This window comes from Hippocampus bargibanti, linkage group LG18 (genome assembly GCF_051943395.1).
Source record: "Hippocampus bargibanti isolate YZ-2025 linkage group LG18, ASM5194339v1, whole genome shotgun sequence".
Classification (NCBI taxonomy): Eukaryota; Metazoa; Chordata; class Actinopteri; order Syngnathiformes; family Syngnathidae; genus Hippocampus; species Hippocampus bargibanti.
The window spans coordinates 8,683,399-8,710,734 of record NC_142751.1 but is presented as its reverse complement, the minus strand read 5'-3'; the positions used below and the strand labels follow the sequence as shown (position 1 = coordinate 8,710,734).

General features: G+C 40.1%; 1 protein-coding gene across 6 annotated transcripts in view; it reads right to left on the bottom strand.

Moving 5' to 3' along the window:
- Positions 1-24,618, bottom strand: part of sema4d (sema domain, immunoglobulin domain (Ig), transmembrane domain (TM) and short cytoplasmic domain, (semaphorin) 4D) — a 38,407-nt gene extending 13,789 nt beyond the window's left edge. For 4 of the 6 annotated variants that reach the window (XR_016118248.1, XR_016118247.1, XM_089020217.1 and 1 more), the window contains exons 1-5: positions 24,484-24,618; positions 17,153-17,268; positions 2,555-2,688; positions 692-837; positions 507-569 (exon numbers count right to left, since the gene is read on the bottom strand). Coding sequence is in view for 4 of the 6 variants with exons in the window: in XM_089020217.1 (XP_088876343.1) it covers positions 507-569; positions 692-837; positions 2,555-2,688; positions 17,153-17,190 (381 nt within the window). In the remaining 2 variants the exon portion in view is untranslated. Of the gene's footprint in view, positions 1-506; positions 570-691; positions 838-2,554; positions 2,689-12,678; positions 12,736-17,152; positions 17,269-19,464; positions 19,665-24,483 lie in introns of those variants that run through there. The other 2 variants (XM_089020216.1, XM_089020215.1) reach the window with 2 other exon arrangements.
- Positions 24,619-27,336: the final 2,718 nt, after the last annotated feature.

Sequence of the window (27,336 nt, the reverse complement as noted above, 5' to 3'; positions counted from 1 at the left end):
AAATTCACTGAATATTCTTTGCAGTACATATTCTTTGCATCATTTGTTCCTTGACCAAGCTTGTGATTCCACTTACTTGTATGTCAAACTAGTTTTAACTATTGATATAAATTGAAATACCAGAATTCAGTTCTCATAAAATACTCTGTAATTTTTGTTATGTTAGGGAAAAAAATGAAATACACGGTAAAACGTTTTGAAATAAATTGAAATACCACAATTCACTTCACGTAGAATACAACATAATTTTTGTTACGTTAGGAAAGAAAATAAAAATACACAGTAAAACGTGAGCAAAAAAGAAAATGGCGCTATTAGGCAATTATCATGGAGTGAGATAAAAAAAAGTGTGTAAGGAGCTGTCTAATCCTATGATAATTGCCGATCTTCTTTGAACCTGTTTAGTTTCCAAAATGAAAAAAAATAAATAAAAACAAACGATGCATCAAAAGTGGGCCAATGTGGGTAATTCAAGGCTGATGAAACCATAATTTTCACTCTCTCACCTCCTTTGATTTTCCTTTGAGAGTGCACATGGCTATTGGGGTCTCGCCAACCTGCCATAAAACCTTGAACATAGCAGTCAAAATTAAATCATGAGTATGCAGGGTTTAAAAAAATCATATACTGTCTCATAGTAATTTTGCCCTACACACACGGCCACATTAAAAATGAAAAATGTCTTTCATACCTTGTGGTTTCGGACAGTGACATTCTTCGTGCTGAGCTCAAAGATGGCCTCACGAGCGCCCACATAGAGTGCGTCTCGTTTGTTGCTAAGCAGCAGAGTGGAGTAGTTGGAGATGCCCGGCTCGGAGAATTCCATCAGCTCCAACTCTGAGCACAGAAGCACAAAATTGATTAGGTTTTGCATTTCCTTTGGGTTTGTGTGTTTTACCTCCAGAAAGAGGTGCTTTGACCCTAGAATGGATACATTCACTTCACATTAATTATTCCTTTGCTGGTTTCATGGTGAGTTATTAAATTTTGCAGCCATTATTTGCCTATACACAAAACAAATGCACAAAACTGTTGTTGTTAACCCATTCACTAATTCACTGTCAGACAATGTGCAAAATGTGTCCACTCCAGTGCCAGGGTTTTTGTCATTTTAACTGAAATTGCAGGACCCACAGAATATTGAGTTTTAGGATGACATAAACATTTAATCCAGTGTAAGAAACCTTAGACTCTCTTCTTTCATCAGAAAAAAACAGTTAATTTGTAAATTATATGAGTCTGGAGTTATCTGAGCTTGAACTGAGGGTGGCTGTCCAAAATACAATGCAATACATACAGATTGGTATGTATTGGACAACCAACACCATTTTTTTGTTTCCTAACTGACATCAGAAAATATAGCATCTAAAATACCCAAAACACGCATGCTGATATTTTTTAGTCAAACGCAAAACACCAATGAAAATGACTTAAGAGTGTTAAAGTGAGTTAAATCCCAAGTTAGATGGGTCTGGAGTTATCTGTGCTTGAAATGGGGGCGGCTGTACAAAAGGCAAATGCTGCCCCCTCGTGGGAAGGAAAAACAATGCCAGAGGTCTGACCAGCGCTTTATTGGCACCCAAGCCCCCCCCCCAAGAAAATCCAAAATGCGAACAACCAATTGGACAACATGCCTGGAACCACTTTGAAGGACAACGGGAAGTCGAAAAAATAACCATGAAAGCAGCTTCATAGTAAAGTGGCCAATTCATAATACAAAATCTGAAGAAGAAATCCACCTAAAAAGTGCAATGTGGCCGCAAAGTCAATTTAAAATGTTGCCTGTAGAGTTGACTTTTACAAATGACACATGTTGACAGTTTAAATTACTTCTGATGGGGAAAATGTATCTTCAAAGGTCGAAGATTTATTGCAGTATTATTATTTTTATTTATTTTTTTTCCCCACGCTTGTCAGGGATCAGGCCATGTTTGCTTGGGACACGTCTAACACAATGCACAGATTGAATAAAATAGCTCTTCCCTAAGCAGGAAAGACAAAAAAGGGCTGTTTAACTCTCTTCTGAGCAATACATCACAAAAAGATCAAGCATGGATTTTCTTTTGTCAGTGCCAGGCAGTCATCATTTACAGTGAATTACATGTGAAACCATCAATTAAAACATGATGTCGGGCAGACACCAGGAAGTGCTCGGATGCTAACTCTATATCTGCTGCACACTTCAAGCGGCTTCAATTGTGCCTTTTCTAGGCATTGTGGCTGACAAGGCACAATCGGATTGTGCTTGCCCATGGAAAAAAAAAGACCCAAGTTGCACAATCACATAGACTTGAGAGGGTTTTTTAGACTCTTGGTGGTGCCGACATTCTCCCATATGTTAGTTAGTTAGAATAGAAAAGATGTGTGTACCATGAATCCCAGCTATTCATGAAGGTTGGAAGCGTCTGAGGACCTACCGTGAATAGTGAAAAACCAGGTACAGATTTTTCCCCCTTTTTGTTTTAGCCTAAAAGTTGCATTATTTTTTTTAAGTTGCTACAAATACACAACCACAGAAAGGCATTTGGAATGTGTGTGTTTCAAGAGGGCTCACCTTGGTGTCTCCAGGAGGTTCGGGGTACAGCATGGGGTCCATGGGTGGACACCTCCAGGAGCAGTCCCAGGAACACGCTTAGCATGCCATACCCCATGTTGGACTCCGACAACTTCGCAACAGTGAAATTTCCTCTGCAATACACAACAGTGAGTGACACAAAAAGGTCACAATTCTAAATATATTTCACGATTTACATGACATGAATAAAAAGAAGGAAGAATTCCCCACAGCCTTATCTTGTCACGGGCCGTTGACCAAAAATGGGAAGAGGACACAAATCCACTTCCCTCATACTGAAATGTGACATGGGTTACTTAATCTCAGGTCACTTGGTGCTGCTTGTCACATGCAGTTCAAGAAATTCAGTACACTGCATCACGCTGAAACACAACTTTTGGTCCTTGTTGTAATTTCAAGTGCTGTTACAAGAACCGAAAATGTCAGCATTATCCAAATAAAACTGTAAATGGATGAGTAACAAGAAACAAGCAATACTTTGTGTCAATGTTGACATCTAAAGTAACTTTTTTTATTCCACAAGAATAAAGAACAGGAAGCAATATTGTGACATTACTATGAGCAATGGGGATATTATGAGGATTTTATAAAAATCATTTTAATTCAAACTATGGTAAGTAATGTGAAACCGACAGATATACTGATACATTTCCATAACTTTAGTCCACGTTTAACGCGAGGTAATGGTCAATATTTAATACCCGACCTTAGGGCAGCAAATTGAAATTCTCGGGATATGTGGGGAAGATTAAGCAGAAATATTAAACCAAATCCCTAAATCTGTTCTCAATCCCGGCAGCATGTAGAAATCTCCAGGTCGAGTTTTACGACAGTCTGAAATGGATTGGAGGCGATATTAACTAAAATTGGAATGACATTATTACTCAAAGTGATCAAATGACATAATTCAATGCTTCCACTTTATTTACCAAATTGTGACAGAAAGCTTCATAACAGTTTGTTTGTTTGTTTTTTCCTGAAGCAATATGCTCGCAGAGTTTTTTTCACACTGTAGTTGGCACCCCAGTGTCCTCATGACGTCACATGTACAAATAATATTGTGACAAACACACAAAGGGAGGGTCACACACTTACTCAAAAAGACAGGGTAAAGTGATCTGGATGAAAGCGGGTTATTCTTGTTTTTCCACAATACCCTCAAAAGATACCCGCAGCAAACGGGTGAGTCGGCCAGACGAAGGGAAAGATAACATGCGATTGGGTGTCTCGTGAGAAGAGCACGCATCACCTATACATCGCTGGTTTAAACAGAGTTAGCAGTGACACTTTTTTATTGTACACATGATAACATGAACTCCAGCAAAAATAACTTAAAAAGTGTAAAGTGCATGCCGGGGCAGGAGTAAGGAATGTAAAAGCCCAACCGTCATGTACCAGTATATACACTCTCTTTGCATTAATGTGAACTGCTAGGGGCTGGATGGAGCATTACAAAAAATACAGTATCGCGCAAACATTATGAAGGCATTTTGTTTATTTTTCTTTCTTTTTGCAATTTACTACCAGAAAGGTAAAAGCTTATGAGATGCGTTGTAAATCAGCATTTATCATGAACGGATCTGGTATCTGTTGTCAAAAACTTGTACTTTGGGATCTGTTCCCAGGATTTGAAAATTGTTTAAAACAAATGTGAAAAAAGTATTAATTAATTTTTTTTAACTTGATGACATAAATACAAATATTAGCATCTTCAGGCTTCAAAGCTTATTTTTGTAAAATAACTAACTAACCAACCAATTAACCAACCAAATAAACTAACCAACTAACTAATTAGCTAACTAACTAACCAAACTAAAAGGAAATACAGAAATAAATAAAATAATACAAAATAAAAGGAAACAAAAAGTGAGTTTCCATGCCCCTTAAAGGACAACCGACACCAATTTTTTGTTTCCTAACTGACAGAAAAATGTTTTATAGCATCTTAAATAACCAAAACACGCAGGCTGATATTTTTAGTCAAATACAAAACACCAATAAAAATGACTTAAAGTGCCCCAAAATTACTTCAAAATTAATTCTTGTTGCTCATCCAGTTATGAATATGATTGAAGTAGTTCTGAAGAGGAAAGCATAAATGTTTGCAATTGATTAAAGAAGTCCTCCCGTATCAATTGGAGCCGTTAGTATTCCAATGTAGCGTCCCAGAAAATGCACAAGATGGACATGGGCTGCTGGGAATTTGTCTGCTGGGAATTTGTGTAAACTAGTATCAAATAAAATCAAATATCAAAATCTTGGCGCAATTCACAACGATTCACCATGGCGTTATTTATGTTTTTTCCTTCTAATTTCGCCATCAACACGGATAAACACGAAGTTTTCAGACCAAACAAAGTACCCAAAATGCATTGTGTGTCGCTTTCTCGGTCAGGGGCGTTCCAGACGTCACATCAGGCATCATCATCAACTCGAAAACAAGACTTCCTGAATATTCAGCGCGAGTCTTAAAACGTAAAATATAGCTATATGCGGTGTAATCTTTGTAAAATATACTCAGTAGATGTCATTTGAAGTGATTTTACAAAGTATGGACACAACATGTCTGGAGGCGTCGGTTGTCCTTTAAAATAGCATTTTTGGTAGTCCTTAAACCATAAAATGGCATATAACACTCCACAAGTATTTATCTGTAAAACCCCATAAATCCTGCTGAAAGAAAGCATATTACAGTGTTTTTCTATATGGTCCTTACATTAGTGCGGTGGTACATCCGACGACAAATATTCCATTGTTCTCTTGTGACCCATTCAGGCTAATTCTAAATATGGGTTAGTCATTACTTTTAAATAACTAGGGTGCTGATGGTGGGAGTGTACATAAACAATCAATCACTTCTCTTGGGAAAACAGAGTGGGAGGGGGTGGTTAATTGATTATCGATTATGTAGTATATGAGAACAAACTGGCTTGGAGGCGTTTTGACCTCCCAAACCTTGGGATCACCAACCAAACTTGGGAGTTTCTGGCATATGCTCCGCAAAAGTGGGGGTGAAAGGGGTGTTGCTCCAAGTGCACAAGGACCAATTGTTTACTGAAGATGGCCTGCACTCACTCCGCGGCCGGCCAACCCCCCACCTCCATCCCTCTACATCAACAGTCCAGAGTAGCAAACAATGAACAGGGAGGTAGGAAAGGACACAGTCACAGTCTTGCCAAACTCAATGCCGCCACAGTTTGGCTTAGTTGCGGGTTCGCAGAAGCAATCATCTGGTAAAATAGTTGGTTTGGGAGAAAAAAGGGGTCAAGAGTCCAAATCACAACTTTCTAGGTGTCCATGACCTCTTAGCCAACCGTAGCTTGCGCTGTGCACGCGCCCCATTTAGGTCAAGGCTTAACAAAAGCCTTAAAAACCCATTTGAAAGGCTTGGTGCGTTACAGTAGCAGAATGAACAAAACTGGCAGCAACACTACGGCCGCTGACAGATTTAGAGGCGCCGCCATACCGGGCCTGGATATTCAAGATGGTTACCATGCTGGCAGGCCTCTTTGAGCCCTTTGTGTGGCCTTCTCAACTGCTTGGGCTTCACAAGGAGGCGGCCACCTGCTCATGGCCACGGGGTTCTCAGTAGCATGCTGGTAACCGAGCACTGATGTTGGCTGGATCGTGTAAGGAGCATTCGCCGATCTATGTTCATATGAGAACTTTGGCAATGCAATTTGGGATTCTGTACGTTCCCCAGGAAGACAATTAGATCAAAAGAAATGTCATGGTTTGACTGGAATGGAGGGCTGAACATTTGTGTCTTAGGAGATTGTGCTTTCCAATACACATCTGCAGAAAAGGTGGTTGTTGTTGCTATATCAAGTGGTACATTTCAGCTTCATGAAGAACACATTCATTTTATCTCCAAGTCTAAAGAATTATTGCGGAGTTTATATCAGGGGAGGAAAAAATTAAGGCAATTTGCTTTGTAAAATTGACATTTTGCGATCATTTTTATAATTATACATTATTATTATTTTAAATAATGTATTTAATTGTCTGCACATTTTTACAAAAATCGTGTATTCATTTTGGATTGGCTGGTGACCAGGTCGCACGAAATCTACTGGGATCTGCTCCAAGCGCATCCACAGCTCTTATGAGCATAAGCAGTACAGAGAAAATGTATATAGTGGATTTAAAAACTTGACACCCTTTCTTTTTTGTCTCAATGACCAAGGCATGTTTTGGGGAGATGGTGTTGTCTCATATACTGTAAATGAATAAATGCTCATCTTGCCTCCTCTAAAACTGGGCTAATATCAAGGTTCACATCTACTATAACAAGACCAGGGTTGTGTCAGGAAGGGCATCCTACGTAAAAGCTTGGCCAAAACAAACATGCGGATCAAACCTCTAAAGATGGAGGACACTGGTTTGCTGTGGCGACCCCTTGAAGGGAAAAGCCGAAAGGAAAAGAAGAAGATGAAGACAAAAAGCAACTTGAGATGCTCAAAACATGATGTCTATTTTCATTTCTTGGGGAAAATTTATCCCCAAGCCACCAAATCACAGGTGGAGATGTTGTGGGTCTGCAGGGGTAAGGATATGTCACTTATCAGATGCTAATAGAGTGAAGCTAAATTCAGACCAGGTTTTTTTTTCTTTTTTGGAGGGACACAGTTACCCCTGGAACAAACAGTTGTTCCATTCCACAATACAAGATGGTTTCTTCCCACATTTCAAATGGAATACAGACGAGATTCTGGGCATCCGGATAGTAGAGTGGCAAGGGCGAATGTCCAATTCCTACAGAATTGGACATTCATGAGCTGCCAACCTCTCAGAGCTCACGCTGGCTTATGCATCAACATCAATGTCACAGAGAAGAACTGCTTCTTAAACCGCCTCAAGCCAGTAGATTGATTGATAAAGCAACATAAAACACTCGTACCCATTGGAATTGGTTAGTATTTGAATAGAGTTAATTTTTGTTTTTTAAGGTTTGAGTACATTTTTAATTAACTCATTCACTACCAGAAGGTGTGCAAAAATGTGTCCACTCCAGTGCCAAGGTTTTTGTCATTTTCACTCAAATTGCAGGACCCACAGAATATTGAGTTTTAGGACTACATGACATTTATTATAGTGTTAGAAACCTTAGACTCTCTTCTTTCACCAGAAAAAAAATAATTCCTAACTTGATTCCTAAGTTATATGGGTTTGTAGTTATCTGAGCTTGAAATGGGGGTGGCTGTACAAAATACAATACAATACATACATATACGTATGTAGATTTATATCGCGCTTTAACAACAGCTGAAGCTGTAACAACGCTAACATGGACAAAAGGCAAAGCCCCCCCCCCCCTGTGGAAGGGAAAAATATTGCCAGAGGTTCGACCAGTGGTTTAATCCCCCCCGCAAGAAAAAACAAAATCGAAACAAATTCGGGAATGGCGCTCCACATCACACTTTTTAATTCCTGAATAAATTCTGAAATGGCAGCGACTGAGTTAAACAGACAACCAAATGTTATACATATTACACATACAGTACCTGACAATGCATTTCATTAGTTTTAATACTTGAATACTTGAAAATACTTTTAAAACTTATACTTGAAAACATTGTTTTCCACTTTAACTTTAGCCTGTCTTAGTTCATATTCTTTTATGCCCTATACTTGGTCGAAACAGCTGGATTTCCAATTTCAAAAGCCAAATTTTATGACAAGGATTTGCAAGATCAAGCGGTGAATCACATGTGGCTTTTCTCCCTTCATCTGACCCCCCGGGGGAGGGATCGGCGCAGTGCAATCCCAATATTCAGGAGGACTCCTCGGATTATAGCGGTCTAGCTCCCTAAAATCACCACGAGACAAAAGTAGGGCTTCCAGAGGTTCGGTGACAGCTGTGAAGTCTGAGGAGCATGCAGATATGAGTATTAAATGAACGTTTGGCTGTAGATATGTCAATGGAAGCATATTGTAAAGAGACAAGGGGGCAGGGTTTCAAACAGACCAAAAGTGTGTAAACAAATGCAGCCTTCCTTCAGGTTCCCCGCAGCATGATGAACTAATTCTGTCAGTTCAGCCGAGGCTTTCACAATCTGCGTTTAGGCTTAACCAAGCATTACAACTCCAGCTGGCAACCATTCATCGATGCAATGATTGAAATGTCTGTCCCATTCCAGCATCATGGCTACAGGTGGATAAATGTGTGTGTTTTTTGGTTTGTGTGTTTCAAAGGCTGCCTTGTTGTAATTACAGAAAAGTACAATTTAAAGATCTAAATGTACCGGTGTGGCCTCCGGTGGTTGGCCAGCCGCTGAGAAGATGACACAGCAGTGTGGATGCATTATCCCCCAAAACCTCACCAGATGACAGATGGACGCTTGGATGATTATGTGATTAGATAGTCGGATATGCCTTATAGCTTGTAAAATATGCTTTAAATATTAGACAAATTTGGAACTGTCATGTCATCTGACTAAACCTCATTGCAACCACTATGAAAGGACAAACATTGATTCTTACTGTCAAAAATGACACAAAACTAGTTTTTTTTTTTCACTTTCTACTTATGACGTTAGCTTCTCACAACAGCAAAGTGACTGGGTCAAAAAGAGGGTGACATTTCATTGGATTATGACCGCTTTTACCTTATTTATATGATTTTCATGTTACCAGAAAAGATTGCCAGACTCTGCTTCGGTTTGTTGTTACAACGCTGCAGGAACATTTGTACAATCCACCCCTTTCCACAAATGAACACAAGAACACAAGAGAACCAGAAAAAAACTACTCCCGGTTATATGTATTAAAAAGTGCGGCTGAATGATCAATGACTGACCTAAATGGGATGAGAGCTTGTGTGAAGGAAACACGATACAGAAGATGTAAAATGGAAGCCTTCCTATGTAATGAGTAGCTATGATACCACGATGGAGCACATATGTCAAGCTAAAGTGGCCACAGCAAAAGCAAATGAGGGGTCAGGTCCGACAAAGTGTATATTTAGTATGCCAATTTAACAAAAACAACACGCCCTTTCCTTTAGTCACGTGGCCGAGGAGGATCTGAAAAACTTTAGAATAGAGAACATATGGGCACGTGATGTATGTGGCGAGGATTTCCATACGGCGTTGCCTCCCATTTTCCGCACACAAGGTTCCTTTGTAGTCAATACTCCTTTTTAAAGAAAAGCTGGTGTTTTGATTAGCATCTGCAAAGCATGTTAAACGTAATTAGCGGAAATGCTGAAGTTAGCTCAAACAGCAGAAATGGATGGACTGCACTGCATAACGTGACTCACTGAAGATCCAAGTCAAGGTACAGCAGCTATTCATCACGAAAACATAGATGCATAACAGTGAATAATTTCAAGTGAGCTTAGCTTGCAAGCCACTCGGTGCAATGCCAAGTACCGTATTTTCAGGTGTATAAGTCGCATCCCCAATGATTCATGGATGTTTTAACATTTTCCTTCGAGAAGGCGCACCGGACTATAAGGCGCACATTCAATGAATGAAAAAAGTTTTCCAAATATAATATATAAATCTATAAATGGTTTTCCAATTACTGTATAAGGCACGCCACATTACAAGGTACAGTTTACTGGGGTTACACACCTCTTGTACAGGGGGGAAATGGAGTCGGTGGCTTCTGAAATTAGTTGTGAGACCAGTTGAGGCTCAATATTTCTTCACATAAGGCGCACCTGCGTATAAGCCGCAGGATCATCTTTTGAAGAAAATGAAGGCTTTTGGGTGCCCCTTATACAACGGAAAATATGGTATTTATTTTCCGAAAATACATAAATTAATTAATAATAAACAATAATAATAACAATATTATAATAATAGATAAAAGTAATACATACATTACATCTATGAAGTGCTATTATTACTAACAATTCAATTACTGGATAAATAATGTCATGGAGGATGAGAAGGTTTCTTCAGCCGTCATCTGTACATCCTTCATCGATGGACCACTCCTGTACGACTGAGAGCTTACACAGACTTGTCATGGAGGATGCATTACACCAAAAAGTTTGTGTCAAATTCCACTTCTGATGTGCTTTGAGGGCTCGCAAATGTATCATAGTTTTCTGCTTATAACAAATCAAGTAAATGCACCTATGCTGGGCATGTCTGTGGTAAACAATGAAAGGAGGAAATACAACCATGTCACAAGTAAACAGCCATTCACAGACAAGCCATTCATTCAACTTGGTTTTCCTTGAGGCCGCTATAATGGCAGCCAGGCGTATGGCGCACATTACGCGAGCCTATTTTGGGAAGCGGTGAAAGCCCTGTTGTAAAGTTTTGTGGTCTCAAGTGTGCGACGAGTAGGCCGATATGTCGTTGTTTTGTTTTCTCAGCAGTCTAGGGCAGGTGACTTCACCCGCTGTGGGGCAAGGGTCATTTTTGTTTTCATAAAGTGCCCCGCGGGTAATACTAAATCGAGACTGATCAAACAAGCGTTTGATTCAGTATTTAGGGGTTAATGGTTTGGAGGGGGGGGGGTTTCATAACAGCTCCTCTGACACTGTTATGCAGATTGCACTGGAGAAGACAACAAAGGCTTGCAAACTTGTGTTTTCGATTTGGAAAAAATGATCAACACCTTTTCTGCCTCATGGACAAAAAAAATAAATAAATAAAACGGGAACTGAATTTGAAGAATAAAGTTGACTTGATTCATCCCGTTTGCATATATGTGTACTTTCAGGGGGAAAAAATGCATCAATCGCTTTCACCAGTCATGTAGCAGTGCTCAATTAATCTGTCAAATTGACTCTCCCACCAGTCATTTAAAAGCGCAGCAAACATCGCTTCGCATGATTCTACATCTCATCCGCTGTGCTTCTAGTTGGCACACATTCCGCTGCCTCTTGGTTTTCTCAACAGTATTTAGTGGCCAGCAATTACACGGTGGTAAATTCTGGCCCAGCTTGGATAACTACTTCCCTTTGGAGGTGTGTGTGAAAACTCACGGCATCACCCACAAAGGCTGCCACAGTACCAGGAGGGCATCCTCCTGAATTTAGCAAGCCAATAGATGAAACAAAGCACGAAAAAACAAGAAAAAAATTCCCCAGGGAGCACAATAGGGACAAAAACAAGCACGACAAAGGGATGACGATCGTTTGGGAAGCAATTGAGGATTTGGAGCGTAAAAAAGTTGAGGTCCTTCCTTACCTTAGGGAGACAAACCAAAAAGTAATCATTTCCAAACTTTCATTGGTATTGCTTTAATCTACCCCCCCCCCCCCCCAAAAAAAAGTGTCTTTTAATGAGTTGGTCCAGAATTTTTATTTATTTTTTTCAAACAAAAAAAATATGTATTCATGTATTTATTTACAGTGTGTATGTATTTATTATTGCATTTAGATATTTACTTATTTGTTTATTCATTTATTCATTCATTCAATCAGTCATTCAAGCGTCTCTTCATGAGTTGGTCCAGAAAAATTATGTAAAAAATTTAAATCACAAAAGATGATTTATTTATTTATTAATTATCTATCTCATTATCTATTTGTTTATTCATTCGTTTATTTTGTAATCCATGAAAGGCCTCACACATACAAAAAATAAATCAGGAAAAGAACAGTTTGGGTTTTTTTTTCACAGTGTATAAATACAGCACAAATACAGAAGAGGGGATTGCAATTGAACACAATTCATTCTTGAGTTCAGTTGGGCAAAGATGCATTTGCTCAAGCATGCCTGGTCCTCTCTAAGAGAAGGCTTTGCCAAGTGGTTGAAAGACACCGAATGGTGAGAGAGCAAAGGTTTATGTGAAGTTCACAAAAGCAAGCAGCTGTGTGGAAAACAATCAGTTTGTTTCTCAGAGGTATTCAGGGTCACATAACAACCATTCCAAAAGCGCCAGAGAAAAAATGGAATAACATCAAAAGGACCAGATGTGGTCATGCAAAAGGGAATAAAAACAAAGTGCAAAGCCCCGAGGTGATTCCAGGGGCAAGGGTGGAGTAAAGAGTAGTCCGCCGGGGAATGGTCGGGCAAACATGCATTATTTGTGTTGGAGCAAGCACACGAACAGTTTTGCAAAACAAAACAAAAAAAAAAAAACAACACAGCACAGCACAACACAACACACTGGGATTGAGGAGTGACGTTTCTGACCTGTGGTTCCTTACAAGATGCGACGCTTTTCCTCTGAGGAGTTATAAAATCCTCAAGCTAGGCGGAGGGGGCGAGAAGAGAGACAGATCAGACATGATGGTTATGAAGAGTGTGTGTGTGTGTGTGTGTGTGTGTGTGTGTAAAACACACAGGCAATACGATGAAAAGCGCAAGTAGCCAAACCACCAAACCATTGTCACAATATTACATCTACCCATTAAATAACCATACTCCAAACTATATGACATTAGTTCACAACTCTTTCCAGTCTGTTCGATCAGACTGCTTCACACAGCCAGAAAAAAAATTCTCACGAAGAGCGTTGAATTTATTTTCTGTGCGTAAGTACGCAATCTTTTATTCCCACAGGCCAACAACGGATTACATATTTGCCCTTTCGACTGTTCTGTTCGTGGCACTGGCTCCATTTCCAGGGGCCTATCATTAAACCCAGAATGATAAAAAAACACACATTGATGAGCAAGCACAAAGAAAACTGAATTTAGGTTAAAAAAAAAAGTGTGCAGATTTTATGATGTGTGTACAAGAATCAAACTATATTATAAATATACTCCCATTTAAGGCAAATGAAACTGGACTTCGATACACAAACATATGAAGACGCATTAACTCATTCACTGCCAGATAATGTGCAAAAATGTGTCCACTCCAGTGCCGGGGTTTTTGTCATTGTCACTCCAATTCCAGTACCCACAGAATATTGAGTATTTGGACAACATAAACATTCAATGCAACGTACAAAACCTTAGATTATTTTCTTTCATCAGAACAAAAAAGAGTTAATTCATAAATTATATGGGTCTGGAGTTATCTGAGCTTGAAATGAGGGTAGCTGTCCAAAATACAATGCAATACATACAGATTAGTTTCTATTGCGCCTTAAAGGACATTTTTTGTTTCCTAACTGACATCAGAAAATATAGTATCTAAAATACCCAAAACACGCAGGGTGATATTTTTAGTCAAACGCAAAACACCAATAAAAATGAATCAAAACAATGGCTTCAGAGAGTTCAGATTCAGAAAAGATCCTTTCTTCTTACTCATCCAATTTTGAATATGATTCAAATAGTTCTGAAGGGGAAAGCATAAGTGGTTTGCGATCGATTAAAGAAGTCCTTCCGTATAAATTCGAGCTGTAAGCGACGAAACTGGTGAAGGACACAACATATGAAGCATATATGAAGCTCTTTGAATAAGCAATATAGCATCAACGTCGGTGATATGTGGCATGTAAAGACATGATACTAATGCACGCTGCATTTGTTCTACCGGAAATAAATTCCTTGTATATTCTACATACTTGGCAATGAAGATGATTCTGATTCTGAATACATCAATGCAGATTGTTTAATGGTTGTGCATGCAAAAAGTTGATTCAACTTTCAAGATGAAAAGTTACGAAGTTAGGCCTTCTAGATTATGGTCATATAGCTCACAAGAGCTAGCTCCCATGCAGCCCTTCAGTGCGCACTCCAGATTTCACTCCAATGTTGATGCCCACACAAAGGAACCAAACACAGATGCACAGGGAGCACAAACAAACCATACGAGTCCCTCCCTCCTTCCCTCGCTCTGACAGCCTCGATTGAGACAAGTGAGATGAGGACACTGGTGCGAGATTGATGAGCTGTGGGTCACAGGCTACAACCTCTAGGACATGGTTAGGAAGCACTCAAGACTGTTGGCCGCTCAGCTCCAACAAAAACCGTTGACAGCTGATTCAGTCTTTTTCTGTGTGATTCGGGAAGATGTCATGCCTTCATATGTCTTTATCGTGGCTTGAGCGTGAGCCCTTTGGTGATACAAAGGTCCGGAAAGGGCACTGAGAGGAAGTGGGAAAGTTAAAGGCAAGGACTTGAACGGGGCTTCTTCAGACTGAAAACTAATTTATCAAATGATTCTCAATAAAGAAACTTGGTGAGTAGGAAACGCAATGACAGATGACGGAACAGGGTCACACCAGTTTGACTTTCAACAAGGGAAAAAGACGCCCCCCTTTCAGAAGCAGTTGAGACTCGAGAGGCTCTGCGTTTTAAATAGTAACCTTGACATTCGATTGTTTCTCAATTTTCACCATACTTATAATGAATTCAAATCATTGTGGGCTTTCACCAACACAAAAACTCACATTTCCAGGCAAAACCTGGGAGCATCTTTGAGTGGAGATCCTTCCCCAGACGATGTTCAAAACTATATCCACTCCAGTGCCAGGGTTTTGGTCATTTTCATTCAAATTATAGGACCCACAGAATATTGAGTTTTAGGACTACATCAACATTCAATTCAGTGTAAGAAACCTTCGACTCTTATCTTTCATCAGCAAAAAAAAAGAGTTAATTCCTAAGTTATATGGGTGTTGAGTTATCTGAGCTTGAAAAGGGGGTGACTGTACAAAATACAATACAATACCCATTACCCACCCAATGCCCGAATGAATTCGGGAAGTAAGCCCGATTGCAGCAAGTCAAAAGTCAAAAGTATAGAGTTGCGCTACTTGAACACACTCTTCATATTTGGGAATCCGCCATCTGGCTAAAAGAAACACTACAAGAGCAAAATTTTGTTGTGAGAGTGGATGAAAATCGTGTTCAGTAAAATCCTATTCAGGAAAGGGAGGGTGCGAGGGTTGCGTTGAGGATTACGGGAGCAAATCTGGCTTTTCAAACTTTCCTCATACCAAAAGCATCTGTAAAGAGGGACACCCAGTTTTCACGGCTGTGGATGCGTGAATACCACACAAAACGTGTTCAAAACAAGCAAATATGAGTAAGGTCAACTCTGTTTGGAAAGTTGGACGGGAGCTCAGGAGGCAGGCCAATTAGTATCTGGGAATACCAAATGGAATGCTGAGGAATGTGGACCGATATCCCACACTAAGTAAATGTTGGATTCAATGAAATAAAGGGGACATTTGTTCATGTGTTTTGTGCAAACTGCAGAGCAAATAGGAAGAATCATCTTGTGTCTTTTGTATGGATGGTAAGTCGTCGAATGTGGAAGAGGGGGGCTTATTTCCATAGAGGCGGTCGGTGGGGCACGTCCTCCAACTTTTACCCTCACATCCTTTTAGAGTAACATTTATCATTCTTCGCTATTGAAACTTCATATGACAACACTGACTAGCAGCAGGCGCACAAAGTAAAAAAAAGGACCACGCATTCCCCCTCCTTTTCGGCACTTTCTGGTTGCTCAGTTACCTTTCATCAGAGACGCACAGCTTGTCAACACCATCATCGCTTACTCCTAAACTTTCAGTTCATATTCGTTAACTCCAGCAGGGCCTTGAAAGACATTTGTTTTGTCTTATTTTTAAATGTAATGGACAGTTCTAGGAAGGGTCGTGGCATTTTGTTGTATGTCCTTTCCCCAGGGGGGCAAAAAACCATATTGTACGAGTTGAGATGTGAAATCCTCATAACCCTGTGGCAGACATGGCAACCACTAGAACACTGTGCCGTTCCCTTGTGCGGTCTTGATGCCGCCTCAAGGTAGGAGCGGCTTTGTTTGCGAAGATCCCTTTCAGCTGACCGGCTTCTGGTGCTTATTATGCTTCTTATAAGGACTGATGGCAGATTGTTTTTTCTTACCGCACCCGAATTTACTAATCCCATGTGAGATGGAGTGAAAGTTGACAAAAGAAAGAAAAACAATGAAAAGAAAGCCATGGTGACGGAATCACAAACACAATATTGTATTTTCCATTGTATAAGGCGCACCGGAGTATAGAGGCACACCCCCAATGAATGGTGTAATTCCAAACTTTTTCCATATACAGTAAAGTCTCGTTATATCGATGTCGGTTATATCGATAGTACTGCTTATTACGATACTATTTCTATGAACGCAAGGAGAAAATTTACATGCCGCAGGATCGGATATATCGATAGTCCGGTTATATCGATATTGTTTCCGACTCCCGAGAATATCGATATAACGAGACTTTACTGTATAAGGCGCACCGGACTATAAGGCGCACATTCTATGAATGAAAAAAGGTATTACAAATGTACTATATAAATATATAAATGTTTTACAAATATAAGGCATACCACATTACAAGGCCTGTACATTACAGTACAGGATTACGCACGACCTCTACAGGGGGAAATGGGGGGCTGTGGCTGTGGACAGTAGTTGCGAGACTGTGGGTGTGCCTTACACATCGGAAAATAGTCAAACAAATAGAACAACAAAACAGTCTTTCCTTCCCTTTTCCCCAACTTACACACATTAACACACAAACACACACTTCCTCCTCTTGTGTTATGAACTCCTTCACTCCATGTAACCTCTGGTGGTGTAATGGGACAATTAAAAAAAACCTTCCTTGGAGTGTGAGTGGAGTGTTATTGCTGAGGCCGCAGCAGAAACACTGCATAGGTGTCAACAGTATAAAACAGGCGAGACAGAGTACAACCAGGCACCAGCATAACGAGGCCACGCCACTTACTTATCGGTCATGGCATCGACTAGCGTGTGGTGGTTCATTAAAACGTCTTCTCACTTTTTCCTTTACACAGTTAAAACGGGTTGAGGATGAGGACCGAGGACTCTCAAAACGCCAATCTGACAAGAAAAAAAAAGCAGAAAGGAAAGTTAGTTGAAAGCAAGAATTGCCTTCTAGTGCTTCAAATTCTTTCCACCGTGATTAGTCATACACACAAAATGACAATCAGGCCGTGAGACGCTTCCAAACTTAGCAGACGCTTCAATGGCTCACAATTGCCCTCGATGAGGCCTGCTCTCTCAGAGACAAGTTCTATGGGATACTGTTGCCGTGGAGACTGAGACAGCCCCTCACTCAGCGAGCCAGCTCGCTAAACAGAGAGAAGTAATCCTCGAGGTAGGGAGCAAATGGTATAATTGCTATCAAAGAAAAGAAGGGCAAATGCTGATTATATAAAATATGGTGTAATGACCTCACAAAAATTGCAATTAAGCATTTTACAGGAAAGTAGTACATAAAATGGAAACAATTGCAGTTTGGTTTCGCCTTATTAGGAATTTCCCCCCACAAGGCAAGTACGCTGTAAATCTAGCACAGTCTTTCTTAACGTCTTTAGAGCCATGGAACCCAAACAGTTAATGTGCATATTCACTGAAAACTTCATGAGTGAAAAATGTTACAATATAAAAAAAATACATTTATTAAAAAATACATTAAAGTGTTTTTTTTGTCCAATGTACTATCAGTCACACATTTACTACTAAGCAAACTACATTTCCCACAGCCAAAAAATGTCATGTGATCATCTGTAGACAGTGATGGACAAGCGGGCGTGTCACAACTAATTGACATGCTGAGTCAAGTGTGTTTTACCCTACATGGCAGAGGCTCCGTCGAACCCCGATGAGACACATTCCGCAAACCCCTAGGGTTCGATTGAACCCAAGTTATCAACCACTTATCTAGTATCTTCCTACCATGATCCAATTTTCAATATTTGTTGTATTTACAGTAAGTAAAATAATGGCAAGCAGCTTTTCTCTTTGCTCATCTTCAAACCAAAGGGGGTAGGTGGCTTGTATGAAGCAACACTGTGATGGCCGATGGAGACAGAACTGAATGAAATGAATATCCTTATTTTTGATTGTTTATTAAAAACAGCATGCAGGAGAAGACAAAGGAAGGAATGTGCACAGTCAAGTTACAAATCTTCATGTAAGAAGATATTTTAATGTGTTGCATACTGTAGTCGACTGAAAAATCAGGCTCGCTCTTCATCTCATCTGCATTTAAAGGATTACAATGGCCACATTGGTTTCCCGTATTAATACACTATTATAGGTTAACACATGGAAATAATACTGACTGTAACGTGCCAAAGTGGGATTTAGAACCCCATAAGCAGATAAGTGTTGGTATACCACATTTTGAAGCAGCGGGCACTGAAAAAAAATAGATTGATTTTTTTTTAGACATGTTTATCAACATTCCTTTAAATGGACAGTAAGTACATAATACAACAGATTATCCAAACCAAAATTAGTTTTTTTTTTAATCTTAGTGTTGCTTCCGTGGTAAAAGTATTTGATTCTGAGTGTGGAGCACAAGTTTTTCAGCAACAAAGAAAACAATGTGTACATTTATTGGTTACACGGAGCGTGAGCAGACGAAATTTTTACTTGCAGTGTCTCGTTTTCTCCGAACAATTTGCAACCATTATGGGCATTCTGGAGCCCAAATGACTCAAGATCAATACAAGATAAGCAGAATGAAAAGAACTTAACCTCCATACCTTCAATGGCTCAACCTTAACAGCAATTGGTTATGTTGAATATGACACTGTGGTGGAGACAGCGGTAAGAACATTCAGAGTCCATCCCATTGCTTCAAAAAATATATATTTAAAACATATCGGCAAATAGATTAAGTGCTTCTTTCATCCAGGAAATGTAGTCAGGGGCTCATCCCTGTTTCACATGGCTCACTGTGATGCAGTTAGCATTTTAGCTGACCAGTCTACAGAGGCTCCAACGGAATTAGCGGTTGTGACATTTTTTTAAATGTTATGTTAAAAAAATGAAAAAAATGATGGTGAATTTTAAAGGGAGCTCATATCTCACCACATCTATCCACCTATTAGTCACCTATGGGGGAATTTCCCTCTCGCATAATCAAAAGTCCCAGCGATACCAACAAAGTGCAATCCGCCACAATACTGAATTATTTACTTCACAGTGGTGGGGGTGTAAAAATAGCAAATCTCCACAGCACAAAATGTCATTTCTATAGCAGTCATGCAGCGACATGAGTCTTACCATGATGAATGTGGGGGAAGATCCTGTAGGTGGGGAGATTTTTCTTCAGGTTTTTTCAAGTGCATGACAGACAAACGGAAACACACTGATTTTGATCGCCCAAAGATGACTGTCATCTCACCCACGCCGCTCTCAGTTGTCTACCGTGTAAAAGAAAAAGGGGCAGGGAGGGGCAGCCATCATCTGCAACCGTGCAGGAGTTGTCTCGTCTCTGGAAAACCTCAATGCACACAGTCGCCTCAAGGAGGAGGAAGCAAGTGAGAGATGGGGGGAGGGGCCATGTGGGAGTGTGTCTATTGTGACGGGGTCGCTTTCTTCTCTCCTTTGAGTGCTCAGATGCCATCGTGAAAGAGTTTTGCACTTCAGTTGGGGAACTCGTGGTGCAAATGGTGTCATCATGGACATATCCACTATTTTGGAGGCGGCGGCATTGTAGCGCAAGATGCAAGAAGTGCTGTGTCGCTGTGTTTCTTCTGAGTTATTGTCATACCTAGCCAGTTGAATAGAAGTATAATGAAGTATTGCTGTTTTAGGGGTGCAGCAATACATCAAACAAATGCAACAGGAGAAAAGTTAGCTCAAGACGGAAGACATAGGAAAGCCCCGTTTAAGAGATCACAAAGTCAATATGGACAGCTTAGTTGTTGGATGTAAGATGAAAAAAGTAGTGCCTCAGAACTTTTGAGATGACTTATCGCCTAACCGTTTTAACTCAGGTCGCTGGCCGCTTTTTGAGGTCATCCTTTTACCCCGCCAAATTAAGAGCAAGTGGGATTGAAATGTCTTCTGTTACTCTCACCAAGTCCTGTTTATACTGGAAGTCCTGCCCACAGGTCCAACAAAGGCCCTGGGACCTTGAATAGAGTGCATGTGAACTGTTTTCAATGCCATCAGTAATCCGTTTGAGGGCAAAAATTAAAATCTGCCACCTCTAAAAGTTTTGACATGCAAGCAGATGGTAGAAAAGACTTCGATAGGAGGAGCAACACATCAACAACAACAACAAACCGAATGTACTGTATGTAGGCCGCCTTCCCAGTGCCATTGCCTTCCAGCTCTGTGCCCTGGGCAACACGAAACGCTGGGAACTTTTAAAACACACACACTCACACACATATAAACAGCCAAGTATGCTGTCAGCTGTGATGCATCAGGAGCTTTGTGCTGCACTCAGCAATGTCCTCAGCGAAGCCTGGGAATCTTTAGCCTCTGATAGCACTCCCGAAGCACCAGCCTGAGAAAAAAACTGCTTTGCAACAAACACTAGAGCATGGTATGAGGTAAAAATTCAGATTTAATGTTCGTAGAAATCTTTCTCAGACCAAGACCAGTGCGCCGAATATTCAGGAAGTCTTGTTTTTCAGTTGGTGACGATACCTACCGTGACGTCCCAGTAGGTATTGTCACTGACCGAGAAAGCGACACACAATGCATTTTTTTGGGTATTTTGTTTGGTCTGAAAACGTGTTGTTCCGTGTTGATGGCGAAATTAGAAGGAAAACGCGATAATGAATCGTTGTGTGTTGCACCAAGACTACAATTTTTTATACGAGCTGATACAAATTCCCAGCAGACAAATCAGCTCATATCCAACGGAGCTTGGGTGCCATCTTGTGCATTTTCTGGGACGCTACATTTCAGTCCAGATGCCTCAAAATGACACAGAATAACTTCTTTAATCGATTGCAAACATTGATGCTTTCCTCTTCAGAACTATTTGAATCATATTCATAACTGGATGAGTAACAAGAAAGCATCTTCTCCGAATCTGAAGCCATTGTTTTGATTCCCGAGCAAGGCAAGATGTCTTGGCGTGACGTCACGAACAAGGGGGCGGGACCTTCTGAAACTGGCCATTTCCGGTTTCATTTTGAAGTAGTTTTTGGACACTTTAAGTCATTTTTATTGGTGTTTTTCATTTGACTAAAAATATCAGCCTGCGTGTTTTGGGTATTTTAGATGCTATAAAACGTTTTTCTGATGTCAGCTAGGAAACAAAAAATGGTGTTGGTTGTCCTTTAAAGCACGGGTGGTCGGATGTGAAGTAACAGCACATATTCTGTGTTATATTCCGTGTTATTGAAGTCAGAAATCTCAGTATATAATTTTGCTTTGTAAGGGATCTCACACCAACGTATTGGTATTAATGAAAATCTAGTGCATACAAAACAACGACAGACTTCATGAAGATTAATTACTAAAAACATTTTTCACCATAACACCTTTAAACTTTGGCCTATTTTTTTGTTGTAAATTGCTAGTAAATACTGCCTTGGATGCAAGATGGGCACTATTCCTGCACAAAGTTCATGTCCAGAACAATAATCTCCTTCAGCTCGCTGACCAAATCCCCCTTTCCAACCAGTTCAAATTGATTAAGAATGGAAAACAAGGAGCCTCTATGAGAAGGTAAAGATTTCGCTAAGTAGAGAAAGGGTAGCGTGTTACTTAATTTAGCTCATGCGGGTCTACTGGGTTCAAGTGAATATGTAAAAAAAAAACGAGATTGTCTGTGATTAATACATTTGACCTTTATTCAATTTAAAATAAATCTGCCTTGAAAAGGGGAATAGAGACGATGTTATATAGGCTAATTTGTTTGACAGAAAAAAATAACAAAACTTGTACATGATACAGATTCAAATAACATCACTTTCCAATCCAGGAACAAATTGCTCTTGTATGAGAAAACAAAAGAGCCGAATTCCGAGGTGGTTTATTGAGCAGAGAAACAATTTTGATGTTTACACAATGCCATTTCCACTTTGAATGCCACTGCCTAATTTAAATTTCATTGGGTATTGTGGGGGCTCGTCATTCTTTCGGAATAAGTGTTAGCAAAAGCTATAGACAAGGCTCATTTAATATTCCGAAAGCTTCTAAACCTTTGGCCGGTGATGGTTCAAACATGGGGATTTAGAAGCATGACCCTCCCCCTTCCACCCACAGTGTCTACTAAATGTTTTTGTTGAGCAATCTCAAAGTATGCTGGAATCAAACAGGAACTGTTATGAGGATGAGGATATCAGTGTCGAAAGAACAAATAAAAGCAATATGCCAATCGTGTATACTGTACGGACATTTCATAACCTGTCAACACGAGACAAACTTACAACACACAAACACAACCTCTAACCCGAGGCAAAGTCAGTGCAAGCAACAGAACTACCTCAACTGCCAGCTGTTTAATGATTTGTCTGTTGGTGAAAGCGCACAAAGAAATATCCTGTTTGAGCTAGCTTGCGATATGCAACCCCCTACTATGATGATTTTTGACTGGCCCAGGTGTCACATGACGCGACGGACAGACAGCGCATCCTTTCGACAAGGCCTGAGTCAATGCGCCGTGCCAGCTGTGCCTCAGGCAAACACAATTAAAATAAACTTAACGCCGTGGAAGAGTGATTGGAACAAGGAAAAGGACGCAGTGGCCTTAACCAATACCCCCCCGCCCCCAACACACACACACACACACACACACACACACACACACACACACACACACACACACACACACACACACACACACCCTTGCCACACCGTTCCCTTCCCCTTCATAATCCACACAGCTGCAAACACATGCCGGTGAATTAGGACCTCAGACTGACTAGCTCCATCTATGCAGCACTCGATACAATACAGGAAATTTCCACAAACTTACACAACTTTTCAGGTAATTGTGTCTTTTGGTTTCTAATATTCTACACTGAACAGGTCTTTGGAAAGTAATTGACATTGGAGGCGGGCGGCTTCCTTGGGGGTGCTAGTATGATTGGTGAATACAAAGCTGAAAATAAAAAAGAACCACTAACCAATTTCAAAAGTGACACCATTCAACAATGGCGGCCCCACGGAGACAAAGATCATCAATGGCAAACATAATTTATAAGATTATAACATGTATTTGTCTCTTGTTGTTAGTTATTTAACAGAACTTCATTGACTGCAAATGCTTTGAACTAGGACAATCCTAGTGCGATGGATAACTCTGATTTTCCCACTTCTTTATGTCAAGCATACGACCGTAGGTCTTTAGTCAAGTACTGTGTCAAAGGTAAACAAATTACAATTGTCCACAGTTGGTCCACTAACACTACATTGAGATCCAGTATACCATACAGATCCAGTATACCATACATCATGCACTATATGTGCTTCCATGTTTAATGATCCACTTACATTTTTCCATGTAGCAATAACACAATATCCTTAGGAGTATGACAACAAACAATCTTCCAAGTTGCAAGAGCAAAAACTTAGCATTGAAAAGAAAAAAAAACCTGGAGATTTCATCACAAGGACAGCAGCATGGCCATATCAGCACACATCATATACAATACATAAAAGTCTTTATTGTATCCTTTATTCATCATAACTTTTAATAAATGTTTTTTCAGTAAACAAGACAATTGAAAATAAGACCAATCATTCTAAGATTCACGCTTCAGTGTCGAAAGTGCACTGTTTTATTATCTATTTTTTCTTGGGTTTCTTTCATTAATTGAGATACCTCTCGGAGAACAGTCTGAGATGGTATTACATTATGCTGGGGTTACGGAGGCAGCACCGCCAGAAATGTGCGTATATACCGCTAGCTCCAACATTTTAATTGATACTCTGAAGCAGACCAAGAATAAAATCCCAAACTCCTTAAATATTTTCACGCTTCATTCCAACCCTTGGAAATAAAAATAATCACGCTGCCCTACCTGAGGAACGTAAATACACCGCGGACCACGCTTTTAAACCGTCTGAACTCTTAGTTTTGAACTTTTAACTATCCAGATTCCAAACTCATGACGTGGAAACTATGTTGAAACGCCGAAATAATGCGCTATCACAGGAAAGGGGACAGCAGAAACGCCTAAAAAATGTTTTTCCATCTCCGTAGATGAGCAACAAGTGCAAGCGAGTTTAAAGTGCACGACAACCGGAGACTAAGCAGCACTAAGCAGTGGTTAGCGGGTGAGCTAGCAACATATAAGGAAAAATCTGAACTTTAAAGAACTTTTAACTCACCGACAACGCTTATATTCTCACTCCTTTCTTGGTTCTCCTAGTGCGAAGAAGAAGCGGTGTGTCGGAGTTCGCTTCGTCTGGTGTGTCTATGACTCAATGCGCATGGTGGTCGAAACCAGACTGGTTGAAAAGTGTGTCGCTCCGGGATCTCAGAGCTACTCCCGAGGGGGAGGAGTAAAAAGGGAGGACGGCCGATTGATGAGGGATGGAGCCCTGAGGTCCTCGAGCAGACCACAATTGTTGCTTTTATATTCATTTCACTGTAAATTCCCAAGTTTATAACTCCAAATTCCAACAAAGGAAACCATTCCAACTTCAAAATACTTAGCTCATTAAGGACATCTTGAGATTTATAACATCCCATAGATTCTCCAAATAAAAACTATAGAATAGATACAGCCTCCTCCTTCCACATTTCTGACCGACCAGCAGTGCACGCGAATGCTTTTTTTGTCTATCACATTTGTCTATCACATTTGAATAAAATCTTGGATCATCAATGCATTTTCTTCCAGTGACTTTGTTAAATTCTAGAACGAGGTAAAGTCGGAACAAACTGCCGCAAAGTGAGTCAGTACACTCCTTAATTTAATAAATCATACTTATAATAAATAAACAATGTTCTTTTATTCCTCTTTAATTGTACTTCTATTCTTTGATTTTGGATTGGATTGGGCTTTATTAGTCTCGCAGTGGGAAAAAACAGCAGACTCCTTAATTTAATAAATCACACTACAAATTAAAAAAAAACAATGTTCTTTTATTTCTCTTCAACTATACTTGTATTCTGTGATTTTGAATTGATTCACCTTTATTAGTCTCTCCTGCCCCACGTACATCCGCTTCATTTCCAAGCCGCCACAGTTCCACATACGCATCGGCGCTCTGCGCTGGCGCTCCTTTCCTCTCATCGGGGGCTCCTCAAGCCATGTATCCATCCAGCCGCAGACTGTCCAACAGCACCGAGCTTTCCGATGACGAAAGCGGGGTTGTGAAAATGCTGCCCATTACAAGTGCAAAAAAAAAGCATAATTGCCCCAGAGCTGTCCAGCGATGACAGTCAAATGGTACTGACATTCCTCCTCATTCAAAACACTGCTGGCATATTCGTGGTACTGAAAAGGCGCAACCGTTCAGTGGAGTCTCCTCCTTGATGAATTGGGTGGCCAAAAATACTGAAAAACAATCTGGATCTTTTCCACACGTCGCACAACAACTCAAAGTGACAATAGAAAACATAAAAACAACAAAAACAAGCAGGGTTCGTGGGAGCACTTTCTGATGGCTGCCTACTCGGGCGCCATCTTGGACTTGGAAAGTAGGAACAAACTGCCATGAAGTGACCTAGTATACTCCTTAATTGAATAAACCACACTACGAATAAAAAAACAGTATTATTGTATTTATTTTCAAATATACTTCGACTCTATTTTATTTCAGTTTTTTGTGTTATATGTCCTGCATTTGTTTTATTTGTGCAGCATTTTACCCAAGTACTGATTTACAGCAGATTGGTTAACTCAGTTGTTTTTTAATCCACATTATAAATAATTTGGATTATATTGGATTTTTATTCATTTTTTTTGTTTTTGCTATTTTATGAGATAAATATAGATTCTGAACTGATCCAGATGATTTATAGTATCTGGCATTGTCAGGGGCTTATTTTTTACAGTATGTGCATGTGTGTGTGCGTGCAGATTTTTGAGTACAGGAATACAGTATTGATGGTCAAGTGCAATATGATAATCATGGTCTTAAAGGACAACCAACGTCTCCGGACAAGTTGTGTCCATAATTTATAAAATCGCTTCAAATGACTTCTACTGAGCGTATTTTACAAATATTCCACCGCATATAGCTATATTTTGCCTTTTAAGACTCGCGCTGAATATTCGGGAAGTCTTGTTTTTGAGTGGGTGACGAGTCCATATGTGACGTCACTAAAGGACCGTCCTTGACCGTAAAAATACGCATTGTAGCGGTCCTTCCATCACGTCAATGTATTTTGCTGTACTTGTTTGGTCTAGGGACCTCGTGTTGCACCCAAAATCCGCCAGAAGGCCAGAAGAGGGCGTCCAAGCACCATATAAGGAATTTATCAGCCTGTGGAAGCGGAGGTGGCCACTGGAGGTCACCATTTTGTGCCTCTTTTTTTTGGGTGAGAGATTTTCCCCCAATGTTGCCTCAAAATGGAACGTATAATTCTTTAATCGATTGCAAACATGTATGCTTTCCTCTTCAGAACTATTTGAATCAGATGCATAACTGGATGTGTAACAAGAAAGCATATTCTCCAAATCTGAAGCCATTGTTTTGATTCACAAGCAATGCAAGACGTCTTGGCGTGACGTCACAACTGGGGGCGGGACTTTCTGAAAATGCCCCATTCGCAGCTCAATTTTCTGCAGATTTTGGACACTTTAAGTCATATTTATTGGTGTTTTGCATTTGACGAAAAATATCATACTGCGTGTTTTGGGTACTTTAGATGCTATAAAACGTTTTTCTGGTGTCAGTTAAAAAACAAAAAAGGGACGTCGGTTGTCCTTTAAGAGGTAGACTAAGTCCCCACAGAAATCCCCAGAAACCCAATGTACATCCCACTGAGTTTTGCAGGATGGCAGTTGAGCTTCCGAACAGCATCGCTTGAAATTGTCCAAATAAATTGTTGCTATCACCATTGTCTGACGGTGAGGCAGATGGTATACAGTAAGATTAGAGAATATACAGAATTAGCAAAACAGCTGACTTTGTCTTCACTCACTTGCTGACATGTGCTGTTAAGAGGAAACAGGCGACCGAGGAATGTACACAGAAGTATCAGTGGCGCGCAGATGATTTGTTGCAACT